Source organism: Telopea speciosissima, chromosome 10, assembly GCF_018873765.1.
Source record: "Telopea speciosissima isolate NSW1024214 ecotype Mountain lineage chromosome 10, Tspe_v1, whole genome shotgun sequence".
Lineage (NCBI taxonomy): Eukaryota > Viridiplantae > Streptophyta > Magnoliopsida > Proteales > Proteaceae > Telopea > Telopea speciosissima.
In genome coordinates this window covers 37426570-37451524 of record NC_057925.1, presented here as the reverse complement: position 1 = coordinate 37451524, position 24955 = coordinate 37426570, and the positions used below count along the sequence as shown (strand labels likewise).

The 24955-nt window shown below is 40.8% G+C and overlaps 1 protein-coding gene and 1 long non-coding RNA gene across 3 annotated transcripts; one reads left to right on the top strand and one right to left on the bottom strand.

The window, feature by feature from the left end:
- Positions 1 to 4560: 4560 nt before the first annotated feature.
- On the top strand, positions 4561 to 7894 carry LOC122641782 (heterodimeric geranylgeranyl pyrophosphate synthase small subunit, chloroplastic-like). 2 transcript variants are annotated; one of them, XM_043835082.1, is made up of 3 exons: positions 4561 to 5572; positions 6250 to 6259; positions 7863 to 7894. In XM_043835082.1, exon 1 carries the CDS (start codon positions 4574 to 4576, stop codon positions 5570 to 5572), a length of 999 nt encoding a protein of 332 aa, XP_043691017.1. In that variant the 5' UTR covers positions 4561 to 4573; the 3' UTR covers positions 6250 to 6259; positions 7863 to 7894. The 2 variants fall into 2 exon arrangements, with proteins under 2 accessions (XP_043691017.1, XP_043691019.1); XM_043835084.1 differs by lacking the exons at positions 6250 to 6259; positions 7863 to 7894 and adding an exon at positions 5620 to 5638.
- Positions 5501 to 23465, bottom strand: LOC122641783. The gene is made up of 3 exons (XR_006329961.1): positions 23455 to 23465; positions 10818 to 10825; positions 5501 to 5586 (listed from the first exon to the last, which is right to left on the bottom strand). It is a non-coding gene; the product is annotated as an uncharacterized LOC122641783 (long non-coding RNA).
- Between the last annotated feature and the right edge of the window lie 1490 nt (positions 23466 to 24955).

The window sequence follows — 24955 nt, the reverse complement described above, 5'->3', positions numbered from 1 at the left end:
CACTGGAGCAAACTGAAATGGAAAAGAAACAAGGAAGCAACAAAAACAAGAGTTGAACACGCTAATGAATAAAGAAAAATTGCATTCAATCATACCATATACAAGTGGGGGCCCCAAGCTACACGTTGTGCCATTCCATGGTGAATGACATAACCGTACATGCTTAAAATGAACGTACAAAAGAAAAGAAAAGAAGAATAGAATGTAATATGTAGGTGTCTGACTGTTGATTAGTGTCCTTTCTGGATTGGGCTTTTGTCTTATATAGAAGAGGCCCTTCTCCTACAGTTTCTATGCGTACCACTCCCACGCTCCTCCTTTTTCTCAGGGCTACTCCTCCCTTAACCGCCAACCACCTGCCACATGTCCTCAGGTGGTTGCCATTTTCTCCCCAGCGTGGTGGATCCCATTCCTTGCAACCACCACGACCTGCGATTGAGGTGCTATAGCCCTGGTGACGACCGCCTAACCTGGCCGTGTCCTGGCTAGTCACGGCTCTTGCTCTTCGTCCTGATTTAGCCCAAGTCTAACCCTGGCCGTTCTTGGGCTACCCGTGGCCCTAGTTCCATGGCCCCGTTCTCAATCCTGGTCCATTCTTGGCCGTCGATTTTAGGGAGTAAGCACAATGACATTAATACCCTTACTTATCACTAAAGTTAAACACCACCATAGTTTAATAACATTGTGACTCATAAACATAAACTTAAATAGTAAATACTACCACAAATTATAAATGTACCTACTAACACAAAAACACCACCATACTACTAAACATCATCATTTTCTTAATATTCCCTCTAGCCCACTTTAGAGACCAATTTTAGGGCTGCGTGATTTAGAGCACGCCTATTTAAAGACCGTCTAGAGTTAAACATGCCCACAACCCAGTTAAGCCTTGGTTAAGGCCTGATTCTAATACCCGATTATAGCCCGAGCCCAATCGAGCCCGTCCAGGCCCGACCCGATTATCTAAATTGGCGGCCACGATGCAGGCTTCAAGCTTGGTTAAGTCTGATTAGGCACGTCCGGTCTACCGTCCGAGACCGAACGAGCCCAACTGGTTGGCACCCCTACTCTGGTAGAACTAGATCATACGACAACTAATCTACAAATCTACAAAACGCCTTGGTTGAACCATTCATAGATCTACAAGATCTGAAACTCCAACAAGCAGGGATTCTCTATATTCTAGGTTTGACAGCCGGAACCATGTCTATCATTTTGCATCCTTTTCACACACAGACAGAGCAGAGAGAGAGAGAGAGAGAGAGAGAGATCAGTTATCAACAAACATAGCCATAAAGTGAAGAGGAATAGAAACATAAGGTAGCGGCCATGAGAATAGGAAGAGAGTAGTTGGTTGGGTGTGGTCTACAAGTGTGTAGTTGACCTATTTTTTTTTTTTTTTTTTGGTTACTGGTAACAAGAACAATATATAAGGTTTTCAAATATAATTGTAAAAGCACATACCTAGGCCCTGCATCTCTTCCTCTTCTTGATTTGGCTCACCATTTGGTTAATGATTTTTGTGGTTTCGAACTTCATACTTTGTTGGATTTTGTAGTTATTTTTCTCTTACTGATTTTGGGTTCATAGGCCCATAGCAGCTTTCTTTGATGATGTCAATATCTTGTTTGATAAAATGTGGAAAAGGGCTATCATTTCTTTTCACTCTGTTGTTCCCGATAATGTACTTAAGATGAATATGTATCCAAACAATGTTCTCATTTTTGATTAAGAATGCATTCTATATTTTGAGAATGAAAATGCACACCAAACACGGCTTAAGAGTGGCTAATTTTCGTGTAATAGAGCCAAACGTTAAGTCTGACTTCAAACTCAGTCTTCCCACGACCCTGGATTGGCTAGGATTTCTCAAAATTGAGAATCCCCAATTATGGGTCAATTCTAATATAGCAATTGTGGCTAGGGATGTAAACGGATCGGATTCGGATCGGATACGGATCGGATTCGGATCGGATACGGATCGGATGTGATCGGAGTCGAATATTCCCTGACCGAATTCGGATACCTCTAAACGGATTCGGATGTGGATCGGATTCGGATTTTTGACCATCCGTTTACATCTCTGCCTTGTGTAACCCGGACCTTCCTCCCCCTAGTGGATACAATTCACTCTCAATCCATATCTCTTAGATCGTGATTCTCTTTTCATCATATTCTAGAACCTATTGAATCTTCAAAACCCATTAAAATCATTATTTATTTAATTTTTTATTATTAAGTATTTGGATTTTTTTTCAGACGGATTTTAATCGGAGTATTCGGATTATTTTCCGGATATCTCTAAACGAATACGGATGCCCCTAAACGGACACGGATGCAGATTCGGATTTGGATTTCGGTTATCCATTTATATCCCTAGTTGTGACTAAGATTTCTCAAAATTGAAAAGTCACATTTTTCGTTTTGGTAAATATTGAAAAAGTCACATTTAGATGCACAATAATTGCACATTGATTTTTACTCCAACATTAGACGTACCAACCTCCATATGTGAGATGTGCCCACGTGGATATCTTACTCCAATTTTCAATTTTGGATCAATTATGGAATTGTCTTATAATAGGCCCCTAGAATTTGACCTCAACATTTATCCTCATGCGCGAAATTGACCTCAACATATATCCGCATGCGGCAATTATTGTTCCCGCTTAGACGCGTGACTCGGAATTGTATCTAAACATGGTCAAATGGTGTTAATAAAAATAAAAATAAAAAATGATACCAAAGATAGCCTAAATGAATGGAAGAGGGTTTCCCACAAGATCAGTGTAAGGAGGGATGTACACGTCGCAACAATGAATTTTTATCCACTGTTGTAATTGGAGCATTGCTGTGCGTATCGTGCGGCATAGCAGCGGCCATGTGTGCACAGTAGGGCCTCTGTGCATACATGGCCACTGCTATGCCGCACGATATGCACAACAACACTTCAGTTATAGCAGCAGATAAAAATTCATTGGTGTGACGTGCACATCCCTCCTTACACTGATCTTGTGGGAAACCCTCTTCCATTCATTTAATACAACACCATTTGTCTGTGCACACATGGCCGCTGTTGCGCCGCATGATGCGTACAACAGTGCTCCAGTTACAGTAGCGGATAAAGGTCCCACACCAATGAGGGTTTGGAGAATGGTATCATCCACATAGTCATTATATGAGAGAAAATATCATATAAAGAGATTTTTATACACCATAGAATCGAAGACAAGAAATGGATTCAAGGGGAAAAAGCTACTTTCATGTTGCAGAGGTCCTCAATTATCTTCATCGGTACTTTTGCACCTTTCTCAGGTCGTCGGTTTTGCAGCTTGCATATCGCCAAATTGGAGAGATTAGAGCAGCTACAGGGTCGTCGGAGTTGGTCACGGTCGGTTCCATAGCTCAAAGATTGCCGGATTGAAGAGTGGAGTTCCTCGCAAATCACTGGAGACGATAGAAAGATGTAAATCCAAGTTGTCGGAGAAGAAAGAGGTGAGATGGAAGATGAGGTTGGAACGATGGAAGGTTGAGGAGATGGATTTGAGTTTTGTAATGCAAGGGTAAAAGGGTAAAACTACTTTAATGAAAGTTAATATGACTATTTATAAATATTGTGCTTCAACTTAATGGACTGGGGTTACTTGTAAGCCCCACTATAATGAGAATGGATCATTTGCACGAACCAATAGGTGAACGTACATAAAAACCCCTCCTCCCCTTATAAATGGCAAAAATAGGATAGGTGGTTGGCTCTCACATGTACGTTCACCTGTTGATATGTGCAAAGGAACCGAACTCCACTATAATCCAGGTGAGCTCCATGTAATTGTTCAAAACACCGTACGGCCTTTGCAAGATTGGTTGGTATCAATATCAAAGTAGGCCAATTCTGATATGGATCAATCTATGTCCAATACCTAAAAATCATATTAGCCAATTCTGATATAGATCACCCAATACGATCAATTTGTCCATGTTAATTGTGTTTAAATTTTTTTATTTTTTATTTTTTGATAAAAACAAGAAAATTATATTAGATAGAAAGGAGCATCTGTATATCAGGGGAAAAAAGTTCTAGTCATAGATCTGTCTTTAATGACTGAGAACCATTACATGATTCATAAACATTAAATAAAGAAGGAGAGAGAAAAACATATGAGGACGAGGTATACACTATGATTCCGACTTTTTCCTATAAAAATGAAAAATATCTTTCAGCACTCAGTTAAATACACGTGATTTGTATTGAAATAAAAAAAATTAGAATGCATATACAAACGTGTAACATTCTTTTCGAAAAAACGACACCACTAATACTGCCGTGCATTACCAAAATGACATGAGAAAGTCACCAAACACGCCCCACATGGTTACCTGTTGCTTGCCCATGCTATAGTTACGTACTGTAGCCCCTAGGGGTCCTCCAATGGGCGAAGAGTTGGAAAAGCACTATAAAAGACCCACTCTCTTCCTCTTTTCCTCCTCAGTTTTCAAACTGTGAGCTAGCCCCAAAGAAAGACAGAAGCTCACTTTCGTCTTCTCTAGTTCTTCTCATTTTCACTTCATGGAAGGCTTCGCAGCACCTCTCAGGCAAATCACAACCTCTCCTTCTACCGGAGATCCCAACCGTTCATTCCCCCAATATCGTTACCAAAACAAGCCCATGAAGGTAGCCATGCCACACAACAGCAACTTACCATCATACTGGGCTTCCATAAGCGCCGACATCGAAGACCACCTCAAGCAGTCCGTTCCAGTACGCCCACCTTTATCAGTGTACGAGCCTATGAACTACCTTGTCTTCTCTGCCCCAAGAACCATGGCTCCAGCTCTAAGCATCGCCGCTTGCGAGCTCGTCGGAGGCCAGCCGGAAAAAGCCATCCCCGCGGCGTCGGTGCTTCACCTTATGTATGCCGCATCAACGGTTCACCAGCGCCTCCTACAATCAGGCCGAGCGAAGAGTCCCACCACCAATTACACGGTGGACCACCATAATAACACATTCCCTGCGGGTGTCGAGCTCCTCACAGGTGACGGCATCTTTAGTTTCGGGTATGAATTGTTGGCCCGACCATTTCAGGATAATAAACCCGAACGGATCTTGAGGGTGATTATGGAGATCACGCATGCAATGGGGGCACAAGGAATGGTGGAGGGGCAGTACCTACAGCTGTGCCGCAGTGGATCAGAATCGGACTATGATATGGCATCTGATGGTAAGGTTGGGTGGAGTATTGAGAAGATGGAAGGTGGGCTTTACGCGTGTGGAGCTGCTTGTGGAGCTATCTTGGGGGGGGCTACTAAGGAGGAAACGGAGAGGCTTAGAAGCTTTGGACGTTATGTGGGTATTATACATGGGATGATTACATCAATGGATGATAGTGATGATGGTGAACATGAGAAGAAGGAAGGATTGAGTGAAGTGTTGGAGAAGCTTAGATCGTTGGCTCTCAAGGAATTGGAATGTTTTGATCATCAACGAATGGTTGAGATCATTTCAAGCATTCTTCATTTGGATTCACTGCTTCAGTTCACCCACAAACAAACTCAGTCACTCAGTTAATTATATAGTGTCATCTGATATATATATTAAAAGAAAAACTTAGATAAGTGTGATATGGAGCACATATGAATATGGAAGAATGCATGCAAGTGTGGATTGCAAGTAAAGATATTCGAAGGGAAGTGAAATCAAATTTTTTTTTTTTTTTTTTTTTAAAAGTTTTGTAGTGTTTATCTAAAATTCTTATGATATTTCACTACCATAATTTTTTAAGGGCTTATGTTCTTTGTGCCGCAGCATAGCCTGCGCCCAAACACGTGGGTTTGTCATTCAAAGGGGGGGGGGGGGACAGGGTGATCATTTCACCAACCCCCATGTGTCTGGGCGCAACCTGCACTCCTGACATAGAGAACATTTGCCCATAAATATAATTTTAATTTATTTTTCAAATCAAAGGGATTTGATTGCTAAAAAAGGACAAAACTAAAACTAAATCTAATTGCTAATTTAGAATGTTTTGGAGTTTACTACATAGATCACACCATCCTAGGGTTCACAAACCCCTATAAGATTTTAGTATGTTCCCTAAAATACCCTTGCATATGCATCTGAACCCCCACGGTATCTATTTACTGTGACTTAACAATCTACACTTTAGTTTTGATTTGATTTTACTTACTTTATTTCTCTTTCAACCATGGAACCATAATCATGCGGTAGTCATTTTGTGTGTCCCTGTGTCAGGATGCAAGGGGGCGGTGTGCACTGTGCGACCGGGTGGTGTTCTCTTTGCCAAAAGAAAAATATCAAGAGGACTTGCTTGGTAAATAGTGGGTGTTCTTCTTTGGATTAATATAGACCTTAGAAAAATAAGGGAGATCTAAAAATCTCTGGTAAACATGGTTTTAAATATCGTTATCAATTGACCGTATCGAATGATCTGTATCGGTATCAGTCTTGTATTTAGTTGATACTATATCGACATAATGGTTCGTAATAAGAGCAAAACTGTCCAAATGTTTTGGTTCTCTACTTGTCTTAATAAGAACAAGAACATGTTATCTGGTCGTGTAGTCTCTGCACCAGTGCTCTAGCCAATGAAAGTGCCCATAGAGACATGAATGTAGATACATTTTCAATTTCACTAGGGGCTGAACGATCCTTTTGGATACAATGACATTGATTAAGGTTCTTTTTTTCTCTTAATAATTAGGATTCTCCTTTTCCCTTTAAAAAATTAATTTTGGAAAACAGAGAGACGTGGCCACAGAATGGTACTAGGAATATCCGAGTTCGGTGACTCTTCACGTACGTGAACGACTCACAACCATTCAGATGGAATCCAATCTATGAAAATATTCCATCTAAATGACTGTGAATCGTTCACATACGCTCACGTACGTGAAGATTCCCTGCTCACGGAATATCTTGTTCCACCAATGTGTTTTGGATGCAAGTGGTGTGGTGTAGTAGTCTCTCTCTTTGTCATCACTCACTCCTCACATCTCACATGCTTTGATGTATTACTGGTTCACATAACACCTAACAAAATTACTTTTCAACGATCCTCCCACCGACGAATCTTGGATTTAAATCGATGCAAATAATGTTCCTTTCTAGTAGAAGTTCAACACACGACTATTTAGGATGGAATCCCATGTAATGATGTGGCAAAAATCATCTGATACTTAAGAAATGGTCTAAATTGGTAAGGGGGAGCGTTCTTTGTGGGGAAGCGCAAGGACGTCTGCATGTGGTAGCTAATGAGAGCGCACTTTGTGGTATTTGTGGGGTAGAATTTTCGTCTTTCATGGGGGCAAGGCGATCATTTCCCATTGATCAAATATTCATTTTTTTTACTTGGTTTTGCCATGTGGTCTCATTCCATTTCAGTGAAGCTTGACATGTAAATAAGGAGGGTTATCTTTGTCTCCTCTTCGCATTCAGGGCATCCTGGAGCACTACTGTTATTTTTGTAATACAATCTGATATTTCTAATACTTATTTTGATACATGTAATTTCATTCATGTTCCAAGGAAGAATAACAGTAGTACTGACTCCATGACAAGGAGAGCACTAACAAGACATGTAAATAAGGGATCTTGGGATATATAACTCTCAAAAAATTCTATCTTAAATGACTATTTTATTTAAGAAAAAATTTCCCTAATTTATGAATATGGGTAGATCCACCCTGCATTTTATTGTTTGCCTTTTAGTTACTTTTGTATTGGAATCGTCTTTTGAGGGTGGAAACGATTGGATAGAAATGATATGGAAGTGATGAGGGAAAGTGGATTTAGGGATCGAGAAGAGTTATAATTTCTACCAAAAAAACAAAAAATGTTATAACATAGATGAATTTGGAAGAATGCGTGTAGATTGCCAATACAGATCCTCTGCGGCGCGTTGCCCATAGCGGTCTTAGCGGCGCAATCACAGAGTCGCACGCAGTGTTCGCCTTACCCCTGCTCGGGCAAGGTGCTCGAATAGGGATAAGGTGGACATTGCGTGCGGCCCTGTGAATACACCGCTAAGGCCACTACGAGCAGTGCACCGCAGAAGATCAAGATCCGTAGATTGCAAACGAAAAGGAAGGGAAATGAAATCAGTTTTTCCTTTTTATTTTTTATTTTTTTTTTGTTTTAATGTAGTCATGAATATCTAAACTCTTGATAGTAGGTTTTTTTTTTTTTTTTTTTTTTGGGATATAATTCTGATTTTACTTTTCAAATCAAAGGAATATAATTACAATAATTAATAGGTAAATCTAGTAGGTTACAAACAAAATTTGTAATCCATCCTTTTCACCCTCCATATAACGATGTGGCAATATAATAGAAAATTCAATTATAAATTTTTTATGATATATATATGTAAAGAGAGGGAGAGAGAGAGTCCCACTGATGGAAGGCAGGCAGTAAGATTGTGGGCATGGTTTCAAAAATCAGAATTGAATCGACACTGATTGATTCCAATACGATTCACACTGATTCCTTCCGATTTCTATCAGTTTTCGGCTGAATCTGATCGATTCTGGTCGATTCAAAATGGTAATCAAAACTTGATGATTCGACTAACGATTCCAAGATTTGAGACACTAGTTGTGGGGGAGTTGAATTAAGGGTGAAAGTGTAGGGGAGGGGGTCAGGGGCGAGAGCCCAGAGTCGATCTGCTGGCGCTGTGTGAAGTGAGGTTCCTTCTCTCTATTTCCCAAACCACATTGCCTCACACTCTAACCCATCAAAATTCAAATCATTCAACCAGTTTCACCACCCATTCCATTTCTACTGACAAGAAATTGATAGATATAATCATACCAATCAAGCTTATCATTTTTTTTTGGGTTCTGATACACCATATTTTACCTACCCAATCCGAGGATGACACGTGGAATGGCTTGGAATCCAAGAAACCATTCTTAGTCCAAGACTTGATTGCCCTGTGTGTAGCAATTAAACTAGTGCAGACCATGTGCGTGGCAGTTAAACTGGTTTAGACACATCAACAAGATCAGTTTGAGAGAACCCTGATAGATTGTGACTGCTAACCACTACCCACGTGTAAAAAGAAGATTCCAGACCCTTGAAGAGAGTAGAGGATCCCCTTGCACGAAGATCAGATTCCAAAAACGATCCAATCTCAGGAGGAGGAGGGAAAGCCATCTGACAGCTTTATTGTAACAGGATTGGGGGGAGGAATTCTATAAATAGAGGGCCTTATACCCCATGTAAGGGGGCAGACTCAAATTCGTTCACAATCAAGTAGTCATTCCTACACTCATTTCATGGAGAAAAAATAAAGCAACTAAGAGAGTTTCAAGAATGTCCATTATTCTCCATTACCGTTTCCATTTTTTATTTGAGTGTTGCAGAGAGGGAAACCACGTCGTTTTCTTTGTGCAACATTTTTGGCGCCGTCTGTGGGAACGAAGGAGAAAAGATCCACGAAGATTCCACCATGACAAACACTCGCAACTAGTCAAAGATCTCAAAGGCTACTACTGCTGCTGCCGCTCACACTGCTACTCAAGAAGGAGGTTAGGGGGCACCCTCAAACCCTCATGCCAGATGGGACGATGTAACCTTGGAGGAGAACGATACCCCGAAGGAGATTCACAGCCAAGACACCCCAGAGATCCACCATGATATGTGACGATAGAACAATTCGAAGTGATACATGGAGATGCAGCGCAACATCCTGCAGGGAATTCCGGCACCTCACCCTTCTCAGGCGAGGGAAAGAACCCATTCCCCTGAACACAATGAAAATCACAGCGACGCCAGCAATGTTCAGGAAAAGGGTAAAGTTCTGGGAGACAACAAAAGACAAGGATCCTAGATGACCAAGGCTGAGCAGGCCTTGAATGACAAAATGATGGAGTTGCAGGAGCAGATTTAAGAAGTCTTGAAGGGAAAGAATCATGCTCCAAGCTTTGATTTCCAATTCACTACCGATCTTGCCTTCACAGACGAGATCAGAGCAGAGCACCTGTCCAAGGGCTTCAAGATGCCCACCATTGAGCAGTACAAAGGCACGACCGATCCTGAGGACCTTCTTGAGACTCTCAAATCTTTGATGTTCTTTCAGGGAGCATCGGATGCGATTATGTTTAGGGCATTCCCCTCAACCTTGAAGGGTGTTGTAAGACAATGGTTCGCGCGCTTGAAGCCACGATAACTTTCTAGTTTCGTGGAGCTCGGACGGGCTTTCCTTGCACACTTCATGAGCAGCCGAGTCCACAAGAAGACAGCAACCAATCTTTTGGCCATCAAGTAGCGCACTGCTGAAATGATCAGAGGCTTTCTTACTAGGTTTAACAATGAAGCATTGGAGGTACAGGGTTTAGACCCGATGGAAAAATTCTAGGCCCTACGCAATGCCATCAGGGACGTTGAACTGAAGAAATCACTAATCATGGATGAACCAACAGACATGTATGAACTCTTCTCGCACTATAAGAAGCATATCAATCTTGCAGAAGTTCTAGTAGCTGAGCAAGAGAAAGAGACTAAGCCCGAGAAGAAGAATCAAGAAAAGAAAGATTCCCAATCTGGAGGAAACAACTGGAAAAATGACCAAGATCAGAAGAATCCAAAGAGAAAGAAGGATGATCGGGCATGGGTTCCAAGGAGCGATTCGAAGCCGAAGCCAATCTGCACTACCCTTACCCACAACCGAGCATACATCCTTAATGAAATTAAGGATCAGATGACTTTGCGCTGGCCCACCAAGATGGTCAAGCCTACGAATGAGCGCAATAAAAACAAGTATTACAGATTCCACCAAGATCATGGCCATGACATGAAGGACTGCAGGCAGTTGAAAGATGAGTTAGAAGCCCTCATCTAGAGGGGCCGCCTGAATAGGTTTGTGAAGATGGAGGGCACCGACAGAAGACAGGGGAACCGTCCCCGAGAACCCGAAGAGAGAGCAAAGTACCCTGCTCAGTTGGAAGATAATGGTGACAGATCAGATCTAGCAAGGCGCAACCGCCATACTGAAAATGTACCCCTCAGGGAGATAGCCACTATCTTTGAAGGTCCAGGATTGGGGGGAGAGTCCTAAAAAAATCATGCTCAGAGCGTGTTTCAGGATGAAGTTCCAAACAAGAAGAGAAGGTCCAAGCAGCAAATAACGTTTTTAGATGAAGACCTGTTAGGCATCCAGATGCCACATGATGACGCTCTGGTGATCAGAATGACTATTGCCAATTGTTCCGTGGCCAGAATTGTCACGCCCCCAACCCGATGAAATATATTTTACAATAAAGGGGGTGACTGGGACAACACGTGTCATCCCAATACCTACTAGGATCACAGATACAGTGTCCCGAGCCACAGTTCACCTTGTCATCAAGTCATGATAACAACAAGGAACGTACCAAACTGGAATAAATCGTTCCAATTACAGAGTTAGCAGAAGCGAAATTTATTTAAATCATGTGAATATAGAGCATCGGTTCTCTAATGGTAACACATAATACAATTTCAATATCTCGTAACCATTCATTTCTCTCCTTATAATTAAACATAAAGTTTATACATGTATGAAAATGAAAACAAAAATTAAATAATAATTCACACTACTAGGGCACCATTCTTGGGTGTACATCGACATCCAAGTCACAGCCACCGGTTTCACTTGATTCGCATCTATAAGTGCGCATCAAGAGATTACCTGCATTTCAACTAAAAAGGGGTTGCACAACGGGGTTAGCTCCACAAGCTAGTGAGAGAGCAAAGGGAAATGCACATACACACAAACACGTAATTCTAAGCAATTATGATGCATGCTAATGTTAGATTCATTTTTCACCTAGCACACAATTTTAAGTCAAGTGTATGCTACTGTGATAACTCGAGAGACACTGAGGATCACTTAATTTATCGCCCCAATGAAACCTCAGCTATCACACGAGAGCCTACGCCAGTAGAAGCCATCAGACCACCCAGTAGCAGACCCCGATAACCATCACTACCCCTGATCTGGCCTCTCCCACCTCCACAGGCAATAGGTGCTCAGACTATCCAACCCATAAACCCTTGTTGGCAAGTAGCATAAGGGAGCAAGAATCCAAGGGTAAAATCATCAACAGAAGAAATGCAATTCAGAAATGAAGCAATTTCCTCGCATGAGCGATGATCAGTGCTACCGAAAATCAATGAGCCTAAATGAAAATTGACCATCGCTAAAGGTCTGTAGCGAGCAAAGATCACTGATAACTGAGCATAAAGATCAGAACGCTGCTACTCGGAAGAAGTGAAAAATCCTCCCTATGACTTATTCAAGACAAAGGGAGTAGGGGGTAAGCGATACACCATATTTTACCTACCCCATCCGAGGATGACATGTGGAATGGCTTAGAATCCAAGAAACCAGTCTTCGTCTAAGACTTATTTGTCCCGTGCGTAGCAGTTACACTAGTGCAGACCACGTGTGTGACAGTTAAACTGGTTTAAACACATCAGCAAGATCAGTTTGAGAAAACCCTGATAGATTGTGACTCCTAACCACTACCCACGTGTAAAAAGAAGATTTCAGACCCCTGGATGAGAGGAGAGGATCCCCCTACGCGAATAGATACCAAGAACGACCCAATCTCAGGAGGAGGAGGGAAAACCATCTGGCAGCTTTATTGTAACAGGATTGGGGGGAGAAATTCTATAAATAGAGGCCTTTATACCCCATGTAAGGGGGCAGACTCAGATTTGTTCACAATCAAGTAGTCATTCCTGTAATCATTTCATGGAGAGAAAATAAAGCAACTAAGAGAGTTTCAAGAATGTCCATTATTCTCCATTACCGTTTCCATTTTTATTTTGAGTGTTGCAGAGAGGAAACCATGCCGTTTTCTTTGTGCAACAGGTTCAAAAGCTTACAATAACTTCAAAATGGCCAGCAATAGACCTAAAATGATCTTAGAAGTGGTAAAGAAAAACATACATAGCTTAGGTCTTGTATCAAGTATGACCTCGTCGTATAGAGCTGAATGGAGGGCAAGGATTCATGTAGACGACCCCATTTAATTGGGATAAGGTTGAGTTATTGTTGGTGTTTATGTAAAAGCTTTTCTTTACAATGTCAATATGGAGTATTATCTATCGCCCTCCTAAATCCTAATTCGATGTTGGTTATGTTTTCCACTGTTGTAGGGATACGACAAGTGAGAATTCTATCTACTCTCTAGAAGCTTAATCTTATTCTAACGTTTGTTACGTGCAAGGATAATATAATAATTAAATAAAAAAGAGAGAATTAATAGAGAGAAAGACAGAAAAAAGAGAGAAAATAGGACAGAGTTTTGCTTTATAGACGAAGTAATGACATATGGCTTAGGTGAGGAAGCCTACCTCATCTCTTAACCTCATCTCTAAGAGATAAATTAGGGATTTAATTTTCTTATCTTTCTATTTCATACTAACCTATTAAACAAGCAAAACCAGGCAAGTAGTTACAATTCTTAAAACTTCTCCCACATGTCCCACCCCACACGTACAACTTCATAACTTCCCTAAATAACTACTTAAATAACTATAGTAATGTAAATAATATATTACAAATAAAATAATTAAATAATAATTACTAATACGTAACATTCCTTCTCCCTTAAAAGTAATATTTTAAAGAAATAATAATTTTACCAGGATCCCATATCTTAATATAGAATATCTCAATTACTAAAGTCAGAATGATAATTTTATGGTGAGCCAATCTTGTTTGTCGAGAATAGAATCTCCTTGAAGGATATTGTCTTCTTTTTTTTCATCTTCTTCGTCATCTTCTTTGTCTTCTACCTCATCTTTTTCATCTTCTTCGTTGGCTGCACCGGCTACACCATTATGACTATCTTTTCTTCCTTCAGTCTCCTTACCTTGCTTGAAGATGCTTCTACTGCAAGATCGTTGGTTGGCGTACTCAATCCAATTCTAGCAAATAACTCGGTGAGCTTTTTCCATGGTCTGGGTAAGTTTCTCTAAAATTTGTTATTGTCCAACGTGAAGTGAATGCACGACATCTTCCAATTTCTCAATCCTTTTTCTCAAATCTGACTCTCACGCCATTTGTTACGTGCAAGGATAATATAATAATTAAATAAAAAAAGAGAATTAATAGGGAGAGAAAGAGAGAAAAAGAGAGAAAATAGGACAGTTTTGCTTTACATATGAAGCAATGACGCCTGGCTTGGGTGAGGAAGCCTACCTCATCTCTAAGAGATAAATTAGGGATTTAATTTGCGTATCTTCTATTTCATATTAGCCTATTAATTAAATAAGCAAACCCAAAAAAGTAGTTACAATTCTTAAAACTTCTCCCACATCTCCCATTCCACACGACTACTTCATAACTTCCCTAAATAACTACTTAAATAACTATATTAATGTAAATAATATATTACAAATAAAATAAGTAAATAATAATTACTAATACTTAACAACACAATTACAAAAAGATAAACCAATGGCTTCTTTATCACATCAAATCTGCAATTTCCTGCTATATCTTTATGCATGTAGCCGACCCCATTTAGTTTGGGATAAGGTTGAGTTATTGTTGTTGTTTTTTTTGTAAATACTTATCATTACGACGTCAATGCGGAGTATAATCTATCACCCTCCTAAATCCTAATTCGATGTTGATTATGTTTTCCACTGTTGTTGCGATACGACAAGTGAGAATTTTATCTACTAGAAGCTTAATCTTATTCTAACATCATTACAAAAAGATAAACCAATGGCGTTTATCACATCAAATCTGCAATTGCCTGAGATATCTTTGTGCATGTAGCCGATCCCATTTAATTTGGGATAAGGTTGAGTTATTGTTGTTTTTGTAAATACTTATCGTTACAACATCAATGTGGAGTATAATCTATTACCCTCCTAAATCCTACTTCGATGTTGATTATGTTTTCCATTGTTGTTGCGATACGACACGTGAGAATTCTATCTACTCTCTAGAAGCTTAATCATATTCTAACATCATTACAAAAAGATAAGCCAATGGAGTCTTTATCACATCAAATCTGCAATTTCTTGCTATATCCTTACACATACTTAGAGAGAGAGAGAGAGAGACTTTCTCCTTTGTATTTGATGCGTCAAGAAATTGTCGAGCGGTCCTACGAGTGCCGTCACCTACAAGCAGACCAAGGGGTCAACAGAGAGAACCGGTGTGGTTCCGGCCTACGGCTCTCCGATGCCAAAGTTAGATCTCCTGAGCAAACAGATGAATAGTGATTATTCAATATGAGTTTTGATGTCCTCTTTAAGGGTGGTGTACCTTTCCTTTTATAGTGGAGTATGATGATATGGAGAGTCCCAGTTTGATGGCGAGTGTGCCGTTGAGTGGATAGAGGCCCTGGGTAGCAGGGCTCTATCCTGATTAGCCATCTCCCCATGGGAGGGAGTGTCCTGGTGGTATCCAGATCCTTAGGGGATAGATACTCGCGTGTGGTGATAACGTCATGGGTGCTTGAACCCGTCTGGGTGACGTGACTTCTAAGCGGTGGCCCAGAGTCCTGGTGGTGGCGTAAGTCTGTAGTGACACGATTGGGTCATAGATGAGCGGCCTCGGTGTCCGTGGACATCACGTCTGCATCCACGATGCCGTGCCAGGGTGAGGTCGCGCCTAGGTGAGAGGCCGCGCCTGGGTGTGAGGCAGCGCCTGGGTGAGGCCGCACCTCGGTGAGGCCACGCCTAGGTGAGAGGCCGCGCCTGGGTGTGAGGCCGCGCCTGGATGAGGCCGCACCTGGGTGAGGCCGGCGCCTGGGTGGGACCCCCGGTTGGTTCTCCTTGGTTCTGGAGCGGGTCGCTTTGTGACACGTGGCAACCGGTAACTGGTTTGGTGAATCTTGGATGTATCCGTAATAATATAGAAGTCAAAAAAATGAAGGTGATGTGAATATGAAGGTGAATGTGTTGTCCAATGAACAAAATTCTTTCCTTTTCACCACCTTAATAATTAAGAATCTCTTTCTTCCCCAGTCCCCTCATCTTGGAGAAGCGAGATAGGCATGGATACAGTACAATACTAGGAATATCTGTTCCAATTATGTGTTTTGGAAGCTTGTAGTGTGGTTTAGTAGTATCTCTGTCCTCAGTCCTCACTCTCTCGGTTTCTCCACACCTCACATACTTTGATCTGGATCTTTGTCCCCTTCAGTTCTCTGCCCGGCCTAGTTCCCCAGTGCCTTTAATAAGGGGGCGCAATGACCATCTGATAAACCAAAAATACACGGTCTAATCCCGAGACGTTGCGTGTCCTAACACGAAGAAGAAGCCAGCCCAGGCCGGGCTATGTCAAAATCCATTCGGTAATCCAAGAGGAATAGACCCAAAAAGTCATCCAGGGCCCATGTCCTCCACGCAGGCCAACGAAGTCCAACTATGACGTCACCACCAAGGTCCATGCCATCTTATCACTAGAAGGTCAGAGCATGGGCATGTACCAGAGGGACGTTACCCCAAAGAGAGATATAATTCTAGTCGAACTCAAACATCAAGGGCCGTTGCCCAACACGTGAAGAACGCGCTTATCTAATAGGGAACCTCTTTCCTACTAAGACTCTATGGCTCACAAGGAAGCACTTCCAAATTCAACTCTACTACGTGATGACCTACTCCGCGTAGAACACTCATCACCAATCGGGACTCTCCACATCGTCGCATTCAACTATAAATACTCAGGTATTCAACCCCAATATCCATCTTGGATTCCAGTAATTCATCTGTTGCTAAGAGAAATCTAACTCAGGCATCGGAAAGTTCTAGGCCGGAATAACACCGGTTCTCCTTTGTCACTGATGTCCTTTTGTAGGTTGCGACACCTGAAGGACCCATCGGCGATTTCCTTATGCAACACCACCCTACCCCTGTCCGAACACTCTGCCCGAATGGGTCCATCCCCCCTTATTATAGGCACTAGGGGGAATTGGGCTGGGCAGAGATCTGGAGGAGATAATTTTCCAACTTTGATGTATTTCCTTGGTCCGTAACACCAATCGAAAAAGACTTTCCAACAACTTCCATTGATGAATCTCGGATTTCAATCGATGCAAATAAGTTCCTTATAGAGTCACATGGCGGCTGGCAGTGCAGCAGGGATTGGCCTAAGTTCATGGAGCGGTTGCATGTTGGACTCTACTTCATTGGATGTGTACATTCTATTATTCCCACCCTCCCCACATCATCACTCCCACCCCCTTGGCCACCCTTCGTAGTGACCTATGGACAAATTTTTTTTTTTACCAAGTAAAAGAATGATGTGGTAAATCATTGTATGTAAGAAATAGTATAAATTGATCAAATATCCATTTTTAAATTCAAATTCAATCATATGTTTTTCCATGTGGTCCTCATGCATCCTCTTATAAGTCCTAGATTTTTCATTACTTTTGTCTTGTCGTCTCGGCATTGTTTAGGTGAAGTTTAATATGTGAGCAAGGGACTTTGGTATCTACCTCTTAAAATTTCCAGATCGATCTTTAGTGTCGGGTACGAATTGTTGGCCCGGCCATTTTCGTATGGTAAACCCAAACGGATCTTGAGGCTGATCATGGAGATCACGCAAGCAATGGAAGCAAAAGGAATGGTGGAGGGGCAGTACCTACAGTTGCACCACAGTGGATCAGCATTGGACGATGATATGGCATCTGATGGTAAGGTGGGCTTTACGCGTGTGGAGGTATCTTAGGGGGAGCTACTAAGGAGGAAACCGAGAGACTTAGAAGCTTTGGACGCTATTTGGGTATCATACATGGGATGATGACACCAATGGATGATAGTGATCATGGTGAATATGAGGAGGAGGAGGGATTGAGTGAAAAGTAAAGGAATTGGAGTCGATGTGAAATTTTTTTTTTTTTAAAGTTTTGTAGAATTTATCTAAAATTTTTATCATATTTCACAATTATATTTTTTAAATATAATTTTAATTTACTTGTCAAATCAAAGGGATTTGGTTGTAAAAAAACGATAAGAAAAACTAAAACTGAATCTAATTGATAATTTAGAATGTTTTGGAGTTTCCTACACAAACTTATCATATAATAAAGGAAAAAGTTTTCCTTCACAACACGATCAAGATTCATCACACCATCCTAGGATTCACAAACCCCTATAAGATTTTAGTATGTTCTCTAAAATACCCTCTCGTACGTATTTGAACTCCCACAGTGAATGGTTCGCATTCATCGTGACTTAAGAAAAACTCAGTCCAAGTAATAAATATAAAAATCTATACTTTAGTTTTGATTTGATTTTACTTTAATTTATTTCTTATGTGTGTGTGTGTGTTTGATTTGATTTGATTTTACTTTAATTTATTTCTTATGTGTTCTTTGGATAAATATAGACCTTAGAAAAATAAGGGAGATTTGAATCTCTGGTAAACATGTTTTTAAATATCAGTATCAATTGATCGTATCGGACGATCCGTATCGGTAACATTCTTATACTTAGTTGATACTGTATCAACATAATGGTTCGTAATAAGGGCAAAACCGTTGAAAAGTTTTGGGGTGCTCTTCTTGTCTTAATAAGGGTAAGAAAACGTTATCTGATCGTGTAACCCCTACACCAACGCGGTAGCCAATGAAAATACTGACAAAGACATTGATTTGGATACGATTTTCGATTTCACTAGAAGTTGAATGATCTTTCTACACACAAAAACGTTGATTTATATCTAGCCACATAAACCACGCTAACCATTCGATCAGTTAACGTTTTTTTGTCCTTCTAATAAGTAGGTATCTCTTTTTGTCCCCTTAAAAAACTAATCTTGGACAACAAAGATAGGCCTGGCCGCAGAATGTACTAGGAATATCTGTACAAAGGTAGGCATGGCTATGTTCTAAAATACCCTCCCAATACCCTCTCCTGCCCTCTCCCTCCCCATGGTGAATGGGAAGGATCAATGTAACCGATCCATTTAATTAGGATAAGGTTGAGTTATTGTTGTTGGTTTTATATATATATATATATATATAAAATATATATATATATATATATATAAAAGCTTATCCTTACAACGTCAATGTGGAGTATAATCTATCGCCCTCTTTAATCCTAATTCAATGTTGATTATATTTTCCACTGTTGTTGCGATGCGACAAATGAGAATTCTATCTACTCTCTAGAAGCTTAATCTTATTCTAATGTCATTACAAAAAAAATAAGCCTATGACGTCTTCATCATATCAAATGTGCAATTCCTGCCATATCCTGATGCACACTGATGTGCAATTCCTGCCATATCCTTATGCACACACCCACACACCCACACACAGAGACACTTAACTTTCATGTATTGTATTGAATTATCTATGTTTCCCTTCACGCATAGAGGACGGTTCACCCACCATTCTAGGGTTTTAGTATGTTCCAAAATACCCTCCCAATATCCTTTCCCACCCCACGGTGAATGGGAAGGATCCATGTAACCGACCCATTTTAATTAGGACAAGGTTGAGTTATTTTTTTTGTTTTTTATGAAAGCTTATCCTTACAACGTCAATGTGGATTATAACCTACCATATCCTTACAACGTAATGTGGAGTGTAATCTATCGTCCTCTTAAATCCTAATTCAATGTTGATTATGTTTTTCACTGTTGTTGTGATGCGACAAGTGATAATTCCATCTACTCTCTTGAAGCTTAAAAAAAAAAAAATCCAATTGCTTCTTTATCATATCAAATGTGCAATTCCTGGCATATCCTTATGCACACACACAGAGAGAGAGAGAGAGAGAGAGAGAGAGAGAGAGAGAGAGAGAGAGAGAGAGAGAGAGAGAGAGAGAGAGAGAGAGAGAGACTTAACTTTCATGTATTGTATTGAATTATGGAATAAGTTTCCCTCCACCCACAGAAGATGGTTCACCCAACATCCTAGGGTTTTAGTATGTTCCAAAATGCCCTCACAATTCCCTTTCCCGCCCCACGGTGAATGGGAAGGATCCATGTAACCGACCCATTTCAAGTAGGACAAGGTTGAGTTATTGTTGTTGTTTTTTATGAAAGCTTATCCTTGCAATGTCAATGTGGAGTATAATCTACCATGTCTTTACAACGTAATGTGGAGTGTAATCTATCACTCTCTTAAATCCTAATTCAATGTTGATTATGTTTTCCATTGTTGTTGCGATGCGACAAGTTTGAATTCTATCTACTCTTTAGAAGCTTAATCTTATTCTGTTATTACAGCGTCTTTATCACATCAAATGTGCAATTTCCTGCTATATCCTTATTCACAGAGAGAGAGAGAGAGAGAGAGAGAGAGAGAGAGAGAGAGAGAGAGAGAGAGAGAGACCTAACTTTCATGTTTTGTATTGAATTATGGGCTAAGTTTCCCTCCACTCATAGAAGACGGTTCACCCACCATCTTAGTGTTTTTGTATGTCCCAAAATACCCTCCCAATACCCTCTCCCGCCTCACAGTGAATGGGATCCCATTCACAATGGGTGGAGAGAAACTCGGTCCTTGAATTAATATATGGGAAAGAGAACGCTACCTGGACGCGTGTGGTACATTGTCCCTGCACCTAGTCATAGGGGTGGGCAAAAATATTAGCCATGCCCCCGAGAAATTCCGCCTTTCCATGGGGCATAGCGGTCATTTCACCCTCCCCTGTGTTTGGGCACAGTGGCAGTGCACCGCACATGCCCAAGTAGTGTTCGTTCTCCCATTTTTTATTTGTCTGTGTTTTTAGAGCATTGGAGAACTGTAGTTGAAGAATTTAGGTTTCAGGATGTTGCAATTGGGGGTGAGAGAGACCAAGATGGGAGGAGGGAGCTGAAGAGGGGAGTTGCAGGGGGGAGTGCAGGTTGTGGGGAGGAGGCAAGGAACCATATGGGAAGGAGAGAGGGAAGGAGGGAAGGGGAGAAGGAGCCGGAGCTGGAGCAGCCAAGTGAGGTGAGGAGAGCTAGAGGGGGGAAATTATATAAAGATACCTCTTATCATCACTCAGAATAGGTAAGTAGTATGGAGTGGGCAAATAAGATTACAATAATATATTGTAATTGGATTGGTTATAAACATATTTACCCAAATTTAATTTCAGTATCACTTAAGTTTAAAAAAAAAAAAAAAAAATCACGAGGGCATAATGGATCTTAGGTGAATGTTTTATTTTTTGGTAAATAATCTTTGGTGAATGTGTTGGCCAATGAACAAGGATCTTTCCTTTTTCACCACCTTAATAATTAAGAATCTCTTTCTTCCCCCAGTACCCTCATCTTGGAGAAGGGAGATACGCATAACGGATACAGTACAATACTAGGAATATCTGTTCCAATCTCTGTACTCACTCTCCACATCTCACATGCTTTGATGTATTTACTTTTTCCACAACTCCTAGCGAAAAAGATTTTTCAACAACTCCCACCCACGAATCTCGGATTTCAATTGATGCAAATGAGTTTCTCGCACAGTCACACAGCTATTTAGGATGATTTCTGTTTAATGGTATTTTTATCAATTGGGGAATTGCCTCTTGGTGTGGTGATCGCTGGCAGTGCAGTAGAGTGTTAGCCTAAGTCCATGGAAAGGTTGCATGTTCGACTCTATCTCATCAGATGTGTATAATCTGTTATTAGCTCCCGCCCCACACCATCACTCCCACTCCCTTGGCCAACTTCTTAGTGGCCTATATAAGCCCTCGATAAGAGATGACAAAATTTTTATAAATTTTGAATATTGGTAGTGCCATCTTTAAGATAGGAATCCCCCCTCAATGATGCAACTAAATGCTCATTGAGGGGGGATTCTATCTTAATCGACTTTTTAAGAAATCCAAATCGCTTTCTCTTATAGAGGTAAGTTCCTTTTTTATTAAAGAAAAAATTCTCTTAATTTTTTAATATTGGTAGTGCCATCTTTTTTGTTTTGGACACTTCTTTTAAGGGGGTTCCACCCCACTTTCCTCTTTAATAATGTCCCACTCTTCACCAATTTGTCAAACAAAAAAACAATATCATACGACCGTAATGATGTAGAAGTTGATGCGGGTGGGAAAAGGGTGTGGAGCCCTCTCTCTTTCATCAAAATCCATATTTTATGATTCATATCCCTCCCCCATCAATTATATTGCCTTTTGTAGTTGCTTTATAAAGCTTGCAAGCCTTTGTACAAACCACAAAGCCCTTGGCTCATATTTAATATACACAATGCCAATATGGTTTTGCTAGTCTGACAATTGATGACGATGGTCACGATTTGGGGGATGGGTTGATGATCCAATCCTAACATCTCATATGGATGTTCTCACACAAAAAACTCATAGCAAAACAGAGAAGTGGAAGAGTTTTCTGTCTAAGGCTAATGAGAGTGCACGCAGAAACTTCAACGGGTTGTGATTTCCACCTTTTATTAAGGTATGGCGATCATTTTGTCCCATCCTATGTCTGGGCAAGAAGCCACCCTCCCTTAAAGAGTCTTTTTTCTAAACTGAGAATAACAAAATTGAACTGAAAATTCTAAGGACACAATTGGTATGACATACCATCTCCTCATTGTCACTATCCATCTAGAAGTTTATGCCCATGTATTTCCCATGAATCAGGGGAAATGATCCAATGACCTCTTCGGACCCCATATTACATTATTAGCTACTACTAGTAGCTAGAAAGGGTACCATCAAGTGCGCTTGCAGTTATTTTATTCATCCAATTGTCTTATAAGGACAAGCACTGACAGTAACATTTCCTAACCTTATCCCATTTGCTACCTAAACTGTTCAATTGTTTTCATCATTGGTAGTTATTATCAAATTTAATTTAAAATCGATATTAATTTATGGATCAAGTTTCCCTCTACCCATGGTGAATTGGATCCCATTCACCGCACGATGGGAAAAGGGTATTAGAAGGGTATTTTGGAACATATTAAATTCCTAGGAGAGGTTTGTAAACTCTAGGATGGTGGGTGAACCGTCCTTTATGAGTGGAGGAAAACGGTGTCCTTAAGACCCTATTTGTTTGATGGGGAGGATGGGGTGGAAATGTTGTGGGACTGGATCCCACAGTATAGTAGGTTGGTGAACGGGGGTGAGATTTTAACTTTTCCCATGAAAAGTTTTAACTAAAGTTCTTCGTTTTTTGTGGGATTTTGGATAGTATAGGGGTGGGATTTTTAAATGTCACATCAGTAGACAAAACATTTAATATTGTTCCATGATCTTTTGTAAGTTGACCCCCATGTTAAACAAACAAGATTGGGCTGGAATTTTGAAGTGCTACATCAACACTTTTCCATCTCAATTCTCCCACCCCACATAAGTCAACGTCAAACAAATGAGGCCTAATGTTATAAGAGCACGGACACTCATTTACTTTGTGTGTGCATATTTTTCATGTTTCTATTTAGTTTGTTAGTTGTGTATTCTGTGATTTTTTTTTTTCATTCCTTCTATTGCTTTTGGTTGCCTTGTATATCTCTTACCATGTATTTCCTTCCCTTGTATGGGTATCACACTCTTACACTTAGAGGCTGGCTCAAGTTCTCGTACGGGTCTCTGCCGCATAGATGGAATCGAAGAGTGGGACCACCTCTCCTGGATCCCATCTGTGCGGCTTAGGCCGTACAAAACTGGTTTTCGTACGAGAACCTGAGCTGCACTCTATACTTATACCCCTTCTAATGAATACACAAAACAGACTTTTACCAATTCTCATGGTATCAAAGTCTCTTGATGATCCATTGACTACTTCTGTCTGAGATCTCGTCCTGTTACCTCTCAGACTCTATATATGCCACTAGCACTTGTGAGCCCTTTACCTAAAGCTCTTTCACACCTGCCCTTCCCTTGTACACCGGAAAACCCCAGTCCACTACAAAGCCCTGCAATCCATCTGAGATTCATCATCAGACCGACTTTGCTCTAACCACCAGCAACAACCTGAAACTCCTACTAGGTTTTGAAAACTACCATTTTCATTCCGATGTGAGAAAAGCACAAAAATGGTAAATGTGCAAGATCAACCAAAAACACACACAAAGAAGAAGCAAGAGATTTACGTGATTTGGCAAAACCGTCGACATCCATGGAGTGTGTTCCAACTTCCACCATGAATCAAGAGAAGAGAAAATAGTACAACCCTTACGATTTGATACCTAAACCCAAGCCCCCATGTACACCATTCTCTCATCTCCGATTCACTCTACATACCTTCACCTTGGCTCCTTGCTTAGTCCTTGTACACATTTTGCACCAATATTGTATCTCTTGGACTCTTACTTGGATCCTCACATTTTGGCTCCTCACTTGGATCAACACTAGGATCTAACCTCACTTCAGAAGACACCTCTCTCTTCTATAAGGCTCATCACAACTTAGTGGTTTCTCTCTCCTTAGAGAAAACCCACTGACTCTCTCTCCTCAATGCTTGTTCAACAAGATTTAACTTTCTCTCTCCTTAAAGAAATCCCACTCACTCTCTCTCCTTAATGCTTAATGTCTTCAACCAACAATGCACTTCCACTCTCTTGGAAGTTCCTACATCGTTGAAGACTCAACTCCTCCACTTGAAGACTTCACCTCCTTGGAAGACTCCACCTCCTTGGAAACCTCCAACACTTGGAAGACTCCACCTCTTCAAATTACTTGGGTTACCCATCCTTGTTGAAGATTCCACTCACTCTATTTCTTCTCCATTCGCTCCATCTAGACATAGTGGGGGATCGCCACGTGTCCTCCACCTCATCCCTTTTTGGGGAGAAGAGAGAGGTGAATTGAATGTTAGAGTCGCCACCTAGAGGAGGGTCTAGGACCCATAATGTAAAATTGACTCTCATGTGATGCCCATTGGAAACTGATCGGGTCTGGGTACGGGTCAAGTTACGGTCCGAGGAAGGTACTAGGCACCCCAGTCTGCCTGGTCAAGCTGCTCTTCCTAATACTTGGCTGGGTAATGGTATAACATGCTTTTGGATAATAAATAAG

What these genes read in the sequence shown, in the direction of transcription:
- LOC122641782 (XM_043835082.1), top strand. Translation starts at nt 4,574, where the DNA reads ATGGAAGGCTTCGCAGCACCTCTCAGGCAAATCACAACCTCTCCTTCT.